Raw genomic sequence first — 14,801 nt, forward strand, 5'->3', positions numbered from 1 at the left:
CCCATTTTACAGATGGAGAAACTGAAGCACAAAGTTGTGAAAGCATATTGAGTCGAAGTGAAAAGTAGATATTAAATGTATGGGTATGTCTTTATAATTCAGATAAAATAGGTTGTTTTCTACCATGATTTAGCTAACTGCAAAGTATTTAAGATCCCAAGTGATCTTAAGTGTAGTTTGAAAACTATGGATATAGTTAAGCTGTGAACTGTGAAAGACACTGCTTGTGGAGCTTGTTTTGTATACAGCTTATTTTCCATTTTAATGTCTTTTACCCTGTCATTCTTAGATTGTAGGGTGGTTCGCTTCTTTTATTCTTTCTTCCTCTGTCAAGCATGCAGAGAGACAAAGGAATGCTTAAGCTCCACTTTACATGAATCTGCATGTAAGAAAATGTTAAAAATACTTATTTTAAAACTTGTTTTTCTTCCTTCAAATGCCTTTCTTATGCATTCCTCTGATTAAGAGTGGGTTAGTTGCATTTATCTGGGGTGATGTAGCACATCTGACATTTATTTGTTTAATCATGAGTAACCTTAATTTTATTAAGATTTCTAGCATGTTTAAATGTTAGATTTAAGCCCTTTCTTATGGCAAATACTAGTGTTTGAATATGCTAACAGAAATGTTTTTCTACTCCTTGATGATAGAGTACTTAATGTAATTGGTAAATCAGATGATATCTAGCACTCCATTGTAATTCTCTTACTTTACATGTAATTCATATCTTGAAGCACCATATCTTTTCTCAGTGGTGATTAATCCTTGAAATAAAGGGGAAGGGGAGGTAGCCAGCTTGTTTTACATGATGCATTCCCCCATTGGCAAAGATTAACTATGTACAACTTTGTTGAGGTTAGCAATTTGCAATGAATTGTTGAGTTGTCCGTAGAGACCAATTTCTTTTTTCAAAAAAGTGTTCACCAGGTTACATTACTCTCTGTTTCTCTAAAGGAAATAAGTTCTTATTATCTGTTTTCTTAGATAGAGATACAAGTTCCTTGTTAGCATTTGAACTTACATAAATCTAGGAAGTAAAACTCATCAGTAATATGTTCGATAGGCAGAGAAAAGGCAGAGGAAAGAGGAGAAGGCTATTTCAAGACACACCCTTAGTCTGTATGTCTTTGTTTTGCATTTCTAAATTTCAGATTGTATGCAGTGTTGTGTGTTGATTCATCTTCGCTTGTTTGTGAAGCACCCCCAGCTGGTCTTTAGCATCTCTGGTTATCCTGCCTCCTTTTCCTGTTCTTTTTCTCTTTTGGACTGTAGATATTAGATTGTAGATATTCATGCCTTGCTTAATTTTGCTGAAAGTACTATTTGTTGCCTTCTGTACCTGCAATTCCCACTGCAGAAGTAGGAATGTATGGTAAGTTCACGCTTAGCTCCTGAAAGCGTGGGGTAAAACATCAGTGCAAAAATTTGGGTTTCCATGTTGGAAACCATGGGGGACTATTGCTAACTGTGTCATTTTTGTATATGGAGGCAGTAGATCACACTTCACAAAATATATCAGGCTTAGTGGGGAAATACTGTAATTTGGAAGTGCTGCTGAATCTCGCTTAGTCAAGTGAACACTGTAAGCTACTCCTTTATTTAGGATGGTGCAACTTGGCCCTTGCTCAGGACTAGGGGTACTAGCAGAGAGTGCTTGAGCAGAGATGTGGTAACAGTGTATGTGCCTTTTTAAAGTTATCTGGAGGAAGAGATAATGAACAAGTGCAATAACATCTGCATGTCGAATCAATTTAGCATTCATATACATAAGTGTGATGGTTTTCCTTCATTCCCACATATGAAACAAACAACCGAAAAAAGAAAACGGTTGCTAATAGTGAGATAGGACATTGATGTTACTTCTTGTGCCAGTTAGAGCACCCACGTGTCTAATGTGTGCAGCAAGGGTGTTTTGCTAAAACTGTACAGAAAACAGGTATTTGAACAGGGAGTGACAATGAATGGAAACACTCCCTATTCTCTTGTGCTGTATACTATTGAAAATGAGGTCTACAACTGGTGGTGTGTGATAGATTCACCTGTCAAAGGATTGGGTTCAAAGACCATTAGAAATGTGTGCATCTCACCACTTCCTAGATGAATGTTACAAATATGAGTAGACCTGCTAACCTGTTTTTGTTTGCCTTGTTTTTGGCTGTGTATTTCACAGCTTTGAAAGTACTTGAATGCCACAGTGAATGACATGAAATAAGTAAATCAGAAGAACAATTAGAATAGAAAAGTCACTTTTTTTTTTTTCTCCTTGAAATTGCAGCCACAGGAACAAGTCTTCAGGCTGGCCGCATCCTTCAGGGACCTGGAGCTTGAACCAGGGAACACCTTATGGATGGGAGATGACGGCAAACAGAGATGGAAGAGACTACTTCCTCAAGTAAGTGGTAGTGTGAGCTGTTGTGACCACTAGATTCAGGCTGTATCACAGTGCTGCAGCACTGCTACTAACAGTATTTTCCTTGGAATCCTAATATTAGCCTCAGTCTTATAAAGTTAATGTTGATCTGTTTTGGTTTGTTGCACAGGGATAGCTTTGCCTGTACTTTACTGTGCCTTGTTCTTTATAAAACTGTGTTTTGGTCCTTGGTTATTTCTTCATTTAGCCAAGAAAACACTGATAATATGAGAACCTGTAATTCATTGAGGAATTACCGCAAATGTCATTAACAAAAAAATTACCCATGCTTAAAGAATAAGGCAAAAGGTTGATTCTGACTGGGACTAACAACTTTCATCCGTCTCTGCCATGTAAGTTCTTTTAGTTTGCCTCATAAGTTCATTATATTGGTAAACAGAAACTACATATCTTGATCCTGTACAGCTTTTGTCTGAATTCTTAGGTTTCTCATGGTCCTTTAGCTCAGGAATTAAAAGTTTGTAAAATAAACGTCAATGTGAATGATTTGATTGTAAACAAAACTAGATTTTCTTTTCCCAGTAAAAACGGTGCAGAATTATTCTTATGAGTGACTTAAGTGGCTTGGATAGAATAAAGTTTCCTATCCCAGTAAATATACTCTATTGAGGATGTGAAATCTCTTTGCTGAGAAGGGGTAGTAGTGAGTTAGCAGAACAATTGCTTGATTTTACAGCATTAGTTGCTTTAGCTTACATTTTATTTTAAGGCCAGCATTTTGATTTTGCTCACGTGGAAGGTTGGAGGTTTTCATTATTTCATTTTTTATGTTCATCAGTCTGAATGGAAGCTTGTAGGTGCTTAAAAAGTCCTGGGTGAGAATCACAATCCTTTCTTGTAACATGGAATAAAAGGATCAAAGTTGTTTTAAATTGACCATTAAAAGTCCTGAATTCACCCAAGATCCTTCTTCTGCAAAACTTGAATTGTGCTGTGTAAGAAGGAGGATCCCTTTTCCTCTCCTCTCTGTCCCTTCCCAATTGTACAGGGTGTTTGCCTTGGCTTGCTGGGAGGAGTGTGCTTTTGGAGCCACAGAAGGTAAATCTGGAGCAGTGTGGTGACCTGCAGGCAACCATGGAAAGGCTTTCAGGATTTAGAGAGATTTTAGACCTGTCCATGTTACAGCAAGTTGCCTGGGTTAATGAGAGCTCAAAGGTGACTTTGAAATGTCATATTCTTCCGTGAATACGTGTTTATCATGCTGTGTGTGTCTGTAAGACACAGGGTGCAGTGCTGGGCAGTGTGAAGCTGAATGCCAGGCACTATGTCACTATATTAGCATAGGTTTTCTGCCTGAACTAATTAGCCTTGTCAAGAAGAATACATGAGCCTCAAAAGTACTGTGTTAATGTGACTATGCTGCTTCTGTTATTCGAGTTAGTGAAGGTATCTCCACCACTAAAAATTATAGAGATAGATTCAGAAGCTAAGCAATGAGGAAGTGCCGGTGATTCCTGCGTGCTCTTTCCCAGGCTGCGGCAGGTCCGTGTCCATATCGGCAGCAACTGCTCAGGGGCGTGCGTTTTCTCTGCAGCATGTCAGTGAATGCAAAAGGTCTATTTTGCAGGGCTGAAAATTATTTGAACAATAACACTAACTTCTGAGGACAGGCACCGCATTTGATTTTTCTTCTTTCTCACTGGTCACATAATGGGATGCTGTACTTCCTGTGCAACTATAAACAGCTGTGGCTTACAGCATGCAGTGCATTAAGAGTCATTAATTTTGTAATTTGAGAACATTTTCTATCTTGCATTGCATTGCAAATGATCATTTCGTTTATTTTTTGGATGGCCTTTTAGTATGCTAAAGTGTCATATCCTCTTGCAGCTCTCCTAGATGCATTAAAATGTATCGAGGAACAAAATTCTGTAACAAACAGTGCCAAATTGTGCCTTAAGTAGTGTTGTGGGGGAAGGGGGGGTTCTGTTTTGTGAAGGGTTTTTCATGTGTGGTTGTTTTTGGTTTGTTTTAACTTTCATGCTCTTATGAAGTGTTTGCCTCTCATTCTCTTTGGGGCCTTAGTCTTCCTTCCATTTGTTTGTATGTAGATTCCTGCAGCTATAACAGATAATTGTCCATCTTTGCTGGGTGCCCCATCAATGTTTTGTGAATATGTTAGAGTGAAGAGATGCATCACTTTTCCATTTGGTCAGATGAAATATATAAATTTGGTCAAATTAAATATATAAATGCAGCTGGAACTGATCAAGACTCAACTCCAGTACTATCTATCTGATTCCTCCCATCAGCTTTGGAAAACATGAGCCTCCCACATTTCACAGTACAAAAGGAGAGGAAGTGTTGGAGCCCTGGGCCACTCTCCCAAGTCAGGTCATATCCAACCAGTTGCTCCATTTCTCTTTCTCAGCAAAAGCTTCCACCAGCTGTACTGGGCCAGTCATTTTAGAGTGGGTCTCTCTAGTGCTTTCTCTCTCTGATGATCCTTTAGAATTTAACAGAGCAAAACCAGCATCTCAGGATTGAGAGACAGCAGAAACGGGTTGTAGAGTTTAATGTGTTGGTGAGATCTTAGCTCTGGCTTGCAAAATGAATTTAATTAAAAAAAAAAAAAGGATTTAGCAAAGCGAGGTTTGTTGTAGTCCATTTTCAAGGTGCCCAAGGTTGGGTGACAGGTAAAAAGCTCTGCCTCTGAACCCACTTTTCACAATCTCCAAATTGTCTATGGGTGGGCAAAAATTATAAGCTTGATGGTAACTGTCACTTGATTAATTTCATGTTTAATGCTTAAAATACCTAATAAAAGCAAAGTAATGAAAACTTTACATGAATTAAATATACAGCAGAGTTTCACAGATTTAACAATAAGAAGAATCCTGCCTTTTCATAAGTTTCAAGTGTTTAAAAAGCACTAACAGATGTCCAGGGATAAATCTTGCCCAAGCTTCAGATGTTAGACTGTGAGAGAGCAAGTATCTTCTTGCATTTGCACTTGGGCGACCCTCACTGTAAACATGAAGCCTGGTGCCAGAAGAGCACTTTTCCAGGCAGAGCAACTACAAAGCTGCGTTATTACAAATATGACAAGTGTATGTGCCTAGGTTATTACTTTGTCTCCAAGCAGAATGGGTCTGACCAGCAGCCTAGGTTTTATACCCTTTGATTACCTCAACCTGCCTGACCTAGTTCTGAGTCAGCTCTGTCTGTAGGTGTGACAGTTTATTCCTGCCATGGTATCTCACCTAGGACCATTTCCTTTGATTCTTCATATCTTGACATCTCTTTCTGGCCTAATTCAAGCTAAAAACTGTAATTTATAAAGACTAACTTTTATAACAAATACCTACTAAAAGAGGTACACACATTCATTAACGTTAGTGTATTCTAACATCTTCATACATATTTCTTTCTCTTCCTTTCTGTTAGGAGCCATCTTTTACTCTGTATTTATATATTACTTAGCATAATAGGTGACCTGGGCTCCTAGACGCAACTTTTAATTCTTTGCAAAGCTTAACAGTATCAAAATGATGGAGTGGGAGCTCCCTACTCTCTGCAGGGTAGGATGTGTTATAGAGGCAAGGGGCAGAGGACAGTTTGAACTCCAAGGCATGGGTACAAAATTGCAGTCAGAGCACTCATATGCTTCCTGAGGACATTAATCAAAGGTCATTCAGGTAGCAGATGGATCATGGGATGGATATCATCTACACACTTGGTATCTAGAAAAAGAGCCTCACTGGGTTATGAAGGCCAGGGATCTAGAAATAATTTCTGTACTAGCTTTGCAGTGAGGAGCCCCTTTGCAAAGGGAGATACCCTTTCCTTTTTCTTTGTGTCAGAGGAAGAAGCCAAAGATGTAAAATCTCAGCTTCTGTACTGTAGCATATTTATTTGCAACTCAGTCTCGCTTTTAGCAGTGACCAGAAGCTCCAAGTGTAGCTAATGCAGAGCCAAGAATTTATCAGGCTTGCAGGGTCTCTTGGTTCTACCTGAGGGTTTGGCATCAAGTTTGTACCCACTTAAATTATTTCATCCTGGTATGTTGCAGTTGTCTGTATTGAAAGTTGATGCAAAGTTTTGTTGGTAAGGCTGAGTATATCCAAACTATAATGCTATCATAGTACATGGAAAAATAATAGACTGCTTTAAGGAGTGGAAAGAATGAGGACTCTGAGGAAGCTGGCTTATATAATCCTTTGGTATTTTGTGCCTGACTTTCTTACCCACTGATATCTTTGAGCAGTCTTGGATGCAAGCTGAACAGTGCTACATATGTACACATGGCATGAGAATACTTACAGTACATCTTTTTGTACCAAATGTTTTAAAGGGCACAACACTGGCTATAAAAACGTACATCAGTCATGTCTCCAGAATAGTAATGCATATTATACAAAATGATAATCCACCTGGATGCATTAAAAAGCAATAACTTAAAAAATGGAATGAAACCATGAAACTATTTGGAACCGTGCACTGCTGTACTGAATCACCAGCTCTAATCTAACCACACTTACTAGTGAATGATGTCCCTGGTAGCTTACAGCATGTATCTGGGTAGTTTTGAGACGTAGATTTTCATTTTAGCAGAAAGACCGAAGATTGAATATGTTTAGTGATTTTATCAGCAATTCCTCTTCGGACACATATAGTAGTTGTCCTTGTAGTGCCTATGATTTGTCCAAGGAAAAGTCCTCCTTAGCTTTCAAAATGGCTTCTTTTGCTAGCACTAATTTCACTCATAAATGAAACCAATACCTAATTTTCTTTCCTTCATTTTTCACCTCTGGATTTTAGAAATGAAATAATGAGATGACTGTTGACAGTTATGTCAATAGAGGAAGAAGAGAGATCAGCAAGATAGCTTGTCATATTGTCTCAGAGGCTTTTTATAGCCATACAGATTAACAAATTGCATCACACTGAAGGAGAAATAGCAATTCAAATCTTTCATTTGCTTTTGATTAAAGATTTATAAACCAGGTATTACCATGATGAAATGTGCACATGAGTTCTGTACAAGCAAATAAGATGATTCATAGCAACATTAACTGCTTTCTACTTAAATAATTTACTTAGCGCCATATGTGCATATCCACTCAACTGCAAGCAGACATATTGTAATTTTGAAACTGTGGAATGAATAGAGAAACCAAGAGAATCTTTATGTGAAATGAAAAATAATTATATAGTGTCGGTGCAAGTGCTTTAAGGCATGAATGTGAAGAGATGTTTATTCTTTCTACTGAAGCAAATTTGGTTTCTTTCGAATCTATGAAAGCCCCTATGGCCTGAACTAATCAGTGGTAGCTTCCATTGCCAGACAGCACTTTTGTAAAACTGTGAGAAGAACCTTTTATCAAAAGGTTTTGAGATGTCACTATCAATTCATTATCTCTTCTGTACATATGACACAACTGGGGTCATTTTGCAAACCTCTGAAATGCTTTTCTTAAGTTTAGGCCATGGTAAATTAAAGTTTCAAAACTTCACTCATTCCCTTTTAGCTTGCCACTTTTACTTGAAATAGCCTTATGAGATAAGTAATACATTTCAGTATAGGAGGATGGCAGTCATCTAGTGTTCTTTCAGCGTATTTCTGTACAGCACAAGCTGTATTAAGCCAGACCTTCAATATAAAATGATTTGCAATCTATATTTAACTGCTTTAAAGGCCTGTTTTCTTCACATTTATTATATACACTGTGTAGTATGTGATTATGTGAAATTTCTATAACACTAATTTGAATACTAACATGAAAGTTTTACTAAAAGTCTATTTGGTGTGGCTGTAGGGTTTCAGGGAGACCAGGCAAAGCAGGAAGATTTTGGCTGATTTTGTCCACAAAGGGTTTAGCTTCATGGTAATTGAAGCTGGTCTAAGTTGCCACTGCCGCAATCTATTTCCGACGTGTACATTTTTGCCCTTTCCCTTGTATCAGCCTTAGTGCTCATCAGACCTGGAAGGGAGTTAATGGAGGGAAATAAACTGGCAAAAGCTAATAAAAAATCAGTCCCACAAGGAAAGGAATGAATTTTCTGTCAGTTTACCTCCCTTAACCAGTTCTCTGCATGGTCAGATAGAGCTGCAGAATAATTTAGGGTGGAAGACACCCCTGGAAGTCAGCTGGTCCAGGCTCTTACTCACAGCAGGACTAATGCCAAATGATGAGCATCAGTGCTATACATGGGAAGGACTGGGAATATGTGACTGGTGTGAGAACAGGGTTGCAAGAGACATATCTTGGCTTAAGCTGCTCTACAGCTGCACCCTAAGGTGCAAGTTGAAGTAACATTTGCTGTTGTGAAAGGCCTATCCTTTTGTGATTCCTATTCCTATTTAATTCCTAAGGTATTAGGAATTAGGCACTTTGGTATTTTTGTGACTCTGGTTTCTATCATTCAAATAAATGTCAGGGTCTGTGAAATCAGATTAACTGGAACAAAGTGTAGCCCTTCCTATGTGGTCTCAAAAGAGCAGTGGTTCCAGTAAGGTGTAGTTAATTATTTTACTCTTAAAATAAATTTTCACAGAGGTCTGTTAAGTCATTGCCATATTTTTGTTTACAGGACATACTGTTGATTATGTTTACTTTTAACTCTTCCTATTGCCTTGGATGGGATGACAGAGTATGTCTGTGCTATCAGTTTGATTTGCTCCCTATTTCACTTCAAGGATCCTGACCATCTGTACTTGATGCATATTAGTTTACATCTGTTCTCCAGTCTGGAACAAACTGAGCAAACTGCAAAAAATCCCAGGCATGAAATAAAAAGAAGCTCATCCAGACATCAAAGTCTACAGCTTTACCATTTGGCTTGAAACCCCAGGTTGGTCCCTGGAACACACAGCAGAGCTCGTAGAGACCTACTGGTCCAAAGTCTTTCCAAATCTTATTGTGTTATTATGACCTTGTTACTACACTATTTGAAACATGTCGCAGCATATTTTGATACCATGTGCCTGCTGTTGTTTCCTACCTGTGATTTTGTGTTTATTAACACTGAATTCTTCCTGACTTCTTCCAGATGTATATGGCAAACTTAATTCTTTTTTCTCTAAGCTATGTTATCTTGCACATAACATTATCAACTCTGTGACTTTTGGCGTGTCAAGTCATTATCTTTTGGTTGGCCTGGCCTGGCTCAGTAACTGCTAATCCCAAATTATGAAACTCTTGAATGCCAGCTTTTGTCCCATACATAAAACAGAGGTAACATGTTTGTGTTCATTAGTAGCTAGTGCTGCATCCTAATACCTCAGTGTACAGTATTTCTTTACAAAACAGCAAAGCCGTAACGGAATACTCTCCTGTACTCAAATATTACCTAAATTTTCTTTTAGTAGTCTTCATCTTATTCTTTCACTGGTTGCTCCACTTAGAAGAGGAAACTTATTTATGCTTTCTGAAAGGTGAGGTTCCCCTGTATGTGACAGGATCCTATCTAGCCTTCCACTCCTCCTGCTATCATGTACCTACAGCTCTCAGAGCTGGCTAGCAGTGTGGAAGGACAGAACACAATCATTGATGATATTAATGACATATCAATCAAGCATCCTGCTTATTAAGGGCCACTAATGCATACCAGATGCAAAAATGAGGCTAACAGCTTGCTAATCAGTTTATTTCAAAATAAATAAGCACATAAGAGGACCAGAGATTCTCCAAATTTCTATTGGTATCTCTAGCCTGATCCCAGTCTTCTTGTCCATATGTTCTACAGGATGTATACGTCTATTGTTAGCTTAGTCCTTTCTCAGAGTATTTCCCTGGAGTTTGCTTTGTTGGAAGGTTCTGAAAGCAGTCAGAGGATATAAAGGATATAAAGTATAGTGAAAGCCTTGAATGTAATTACAGTGCTGTTCATCTTCCAGGATCCTGAAAAAGCTGCTGCTGTTTGTACCTTAAAGTACATAAGACTGTAATGAAAGTTGGAAGCCACAGGAGCCGCCTTTTACCCTGTAGGTATGATGTTACATAGCACTTCACTGAATGCATTACATTCCTTCATCTCTACGTACAGCAAAAAAGTGTATTAGGTTCACTGGAGGATTTATATGGCATTCACAAAAATATGAACAGCGCCACTGCTGCTGTTTCATCCTCCTTCAACCAGGAGTGACAGCACTTTTGTAGGATGTTGAAAAAGAGGGTTCAAATCTTTCTGATTCAGAGTAGGGATATGAATGAAGAAGGTGGCTTGTGTCCCAAGATAGTGCCTTAAGCCAAAGGCTCTCTGCAATTTGCTTCTTTGGGCTTCTCCTCTCCCAGGTGGATATCTGAATAAACAGGCAGTGCAGTCGTGCTCTCTGGCCCACTTATTCCACATCCTTAAAAAGGACATCCAATGAAATTGAATGGCAGTCAGTTTAACAATGATAAAAATAGTACAACCTATATAATTAGCAAATATAACTCTGAGCCACAGGTTACAGTAGTGCCTAAAATGCTTAGTAGGGTTCAAAACAGGATGAGAAATGTACATTTGTAATGAGTCTTCCACCATTAAATTGCATAGAATTAAAAGAAATTAGAGCAGATATAAATTCTTATGTTTCAGACAAGTGAGTGAGTCAGCTGCTGAGTGCCTAGGGCTAGGACGAAACTTCCTGTATTAATCAGGTTATTCTATAATTACAAGGTGTCTTGCACCTACCTCTGAAGGGTACTGACTACTGTCAGAGACAGGATACTGGACCAGACGGACAACAGGTCTGATTGGTATGGTGATTTTCGGGTTTTCTGTTTTTCTTTCTCTTTCCCTTTTTTTTTTTTTTTTTAACCTGCCTCACTCACACTGTTCATATGAATAATATGGTATTAGAGAAAGGGTGCTACTATGTTTCTTTCTGACTGCATACAAATTTACTTTCTGTTGCTAAGGATTTGACCTGCTCAAGGACAGACTTGTTTGGTGTGGGGGGGAGTGGGGATAGACAGCAAAAGCAGCAACAGGGATGCACAACTGCAGATGAGTGCCTAAAGGAGATCTGAATAATTAGAAAGGAGAAGAAGGAAAATTATATAGCAACCTGTTTGTGTCAGTGGTCTGCCTAGGGGCAACTTGGGCATATGCTGAAAAAGTATTGTTAAATCAGTTGAGCCTCCTGAAAAGAGAAGATAATTTAACAATTGTCCTTCACTCACAAAAAACGTTGCTTTAATCATGCATATGACCAAATGATGTTAATATTGACTAGGATAAATCATTTTTATAATGGAGGGAATAATAGCAAGGAGATGTTGGTTTGTGGGGTTCTTTCATTTTAACTAGAGCAAGGAAAAGTGGAGACTTCACTGGAGTATAAGGTAGCTGAACCTAAGCCAGTTTATGTGCACTGACTCGGGAACTAGCCACAGCAGCACAGCTCATTTCATACGTACTGACTTGCCCTTTCCAAGTCAGCTGTGCATGCGTGCACAAAGATCACTTGCTGAATGTGATAAGCAAGAGGGTAGTTCATGCTGAAAGGATGAGAAGAGTCGTATGAAAAGGTATGGATGAAGGTATGACTATTCAGAAGAGGAGAAGCTTTTGTTCAGGAATGCCTTAACTGATACTGTGGGTTGCCTTGATGTATTTGTACCAAAGTGGAGTACAGGGAACCGTCGATTTGCTTCAGGCCTCTGTTGCAACACTTGGTGTTTGTGATCTAATCCCCAGTGGTTTCTCCAAACACAAACTGGATGGGGACACCATGAAGTTCAGAGAAGTCTTTCATCCTGAAAAAGTGTTACTCCTATGTGTTTGAAGGTGGATTAGGAAGTGGAATAAAACTTCTGGGAGAGAGCCTGGATAGAAGAAATTTCAGGGTATCCTAACCCAGGGTCACAGTGTATGGAGGTGAGAAGATGAAATTCTGGTTACTCTTTGAGTTGCCATGCTTCAGGCTACAGCTTTCATACGGCATAACCTCATCTTGGCATTATGGCATGTGTATGCATCTGTAGGAGAATTATGTTGATATTCCAGCCTGCCCTTCCTGGGAGTGTAGAACAAATTAATTAATGTAAACAGTTTGTATAAGAATGAAACCAGCCCCAGTTGGAGTCTGATTTTCAAGCACCTCTTTTATAAACAGAGTACAGTCCCTACAGAATCTAGATTGAAAGCATCAAGTTCTGGTTCTGCAAAGCCATACAGGTGGTTGGAAGAGAGGCAGTACTTTCTAAGAAACTATTAAGTCTAATCTGAGGTCACCTGCTAATATCCCCACTGATGCAAACATGGAAACTCTGTAAACAAAAAAGAACCAAATTGGTTGTTAGTCTGTAAAAATAAGAGGGCCTTTTCCAATTTTAGAGCCAATAGGTAGACTAAAACATTTTTTCATTTCCAGTTAAGGCAGAAATTTCAAAACTTCTTGGAACTTGTTTCACTGTCAGACCTCAGAAGTGTGTTGTAAGGGTCATCTTGGCATTGTGATAACAAACTGGTAATGTAAACCACTATAAAGGTAGTATGATACTGCAGTCTGTATGTCGTGGCCTTAGTGGCCACAAGCTTGAAAAAGATAAAGTTGTCCAGCACTCTTAGTGGTGGAGCTGGGACCAGTTACAGCAAAGGCTAGGTGATATTTCCCTGCAGGCCTTCAGTTAAGCATAACCTTTAAACTTTGAAGAAAATGTGCTGGTGTTGGGTTATAGAGTGAAAAACGGTGAGAATTATCAGAGTATATTGGTGCTGTTTAAATGGTACAGTTGAAGTAGACCAGTTCTTCATAGCACATATGTAGAATTTAAAGCAAGTTATCTAATACAGGGTGACATGCCAGGAAATATCATATTGATGATGTCTTTCCAACAGTCATTAATATACTTCTAAGAAACTGCATGCTGAGATACATAAATGCTGACACTGAAGAAATTGTATTTTTCCTTTGGTTTTATTTCTGTCATTTTAATATATTTAGTTTTCTATAGAGAAAATCATATCTAATAGAGTAAGCCTACTGTAAAAGGTGCTTATCTGGATTGTTATTGTAGAACAGCAAGGTACTTTGTTTTAATAAGACAAGTTGATATGGCCAACAAAAGCTTACTGAATTTTAATTCTTACTAGTTTTTAATTACCCTTCCTACAATAAAATACTGCTTATTATATTCAAAGTGCTGAATTCCCAAATACAATCCTAAAAATCCTCGTAATATGTATGTATGATGTCATATATGTGTAAGATTAAAAGGAAGAAATAGTTTAGCTGAACTCAAATTAATCTAGTCACTGACAACACTATGACTCACTGCAATCTATTTAAAGTCATTTTTCTAGAGTTCACTGTGCGGTTTTTACAGAAAAACTTCAATTTAAAATAAACCAGTCAAACTGTGTGGCTGTTCAATTAAATATAACCATGGCAGCAAGGATTAAACACACAAGGTAAGACCTGCTGACAATGCAGAGATTATTTCAAGTTTCTTACTCCTCCAGCAATAGTCGAATGAATTTACATTTTCTGTATTAAAGATTGGGAGACATAAAATGAAAGAGATTGAAGCACTTGTGTGGCATCTTGGGACTTCAGAGAATATTTTCCTGACAGGGGAAGTAATTAGCTGGAATTACAAATAGGAACTCAGCAGACAAATATGAGTGTTTGCTCATGGGATTTATTTTGAGTTCCATAATTAAAACTTGAAGATGCATATTATTTGGGGTACAAATAGGAAGAACAAACTTTGCCATAATTTAAGAAATTCAACAGAAAAGTAGAGCCATTTTTCTCTTAATTTTTAAATGAACTTTCTAATGACTGTATGTGTAATGAGGAGAGATGGTTATTTGCAGCTCTGCTATGAGGTAACAATTATAATGTGTAATATGCATATAAAGTTACAGTGCAAGTAGGCACACTGATACTTAGTGAAGATGCATTGATCAGTCTATTCTAATGTATTTCTGCTTGTCCCCAGTCTATTCTTAGCTTCTTATGTGTGTTTATGGAAAAGATTGTATAGGCAAATCTGCTGGTATTTGGAGTTTTCAGCTTTCTGGTGGGGGGGGGGGGTAAGGCAGTAGTTCCTCCAGTTTTGCTTTAGATTAGGTTACAGAAGAACTATTCCAGTCATTTTGGAAGGGTCTTTTAATGCTGCAAAAAGCTGAGGTACCTTGTCTTAACTGGGAGTATTAATCTCTACTTCTGGTTTATCAGCAAGTGTTCAGTGTGATGGGGGATGTTATAATTATGGGCTCTCTGTCCAAGAAATGCCTGCCAATGGTCTTGGGCAATGCTTCTTTTGAAGCAATCTTCAAAGCATTCCTCTTTGCTTCAGGAGGACTTCCTCTGTACTCTTTCCCATCAGCCTGTGAGAAGCGCCATTGAACTGCCCTTAATGTGCAAATGATCTGCAGTTGTTTGTCATGTATTAGGCAGGTGTAGCCTCTGTAATACCTCTGCTTTACG

The 14,801-nt window shown here is 38.3% G+C and overlaps 1 protein-coding gene across 1 annotated transcript in view; it reads left to right on the forward strand.

The window, feature by feature from the left end:
- FRMPD4 (FERM and PDZ domain containing 4) overlaps positions 1 to 14,801 on the forward strand; it is a 319,255-nt gene that overhangs the window by 195,437 nt on the left and 109,017 nt on the right. Inside the window, exon 2 of the mRNA XM_067289727.1 lies at positions 2,276 to 2,392. Coding sequence (XP_067145828.1) covers positions 2,276 to 2,392 — 117 coding nt within the window. The remainder of the gene's footprint in view (positions 1 to 2,275; positions 2,393 to 14,801) is intronic.

Source organism: Apteryx mantelli, chromosome 1, assembly GCF_036417845.1.
Source record: "Apteryx mantelli isolate bAptMan1 chromosome 1, bAptMan1.hap1, whole genome shotgun sequence".
NCBI classification, from domain to species: Eukaryota; Metazoa; Chordata; class Aves; order Apterygiformes; family Apterygidae; genus Apteryx; species Apteryx mantelli.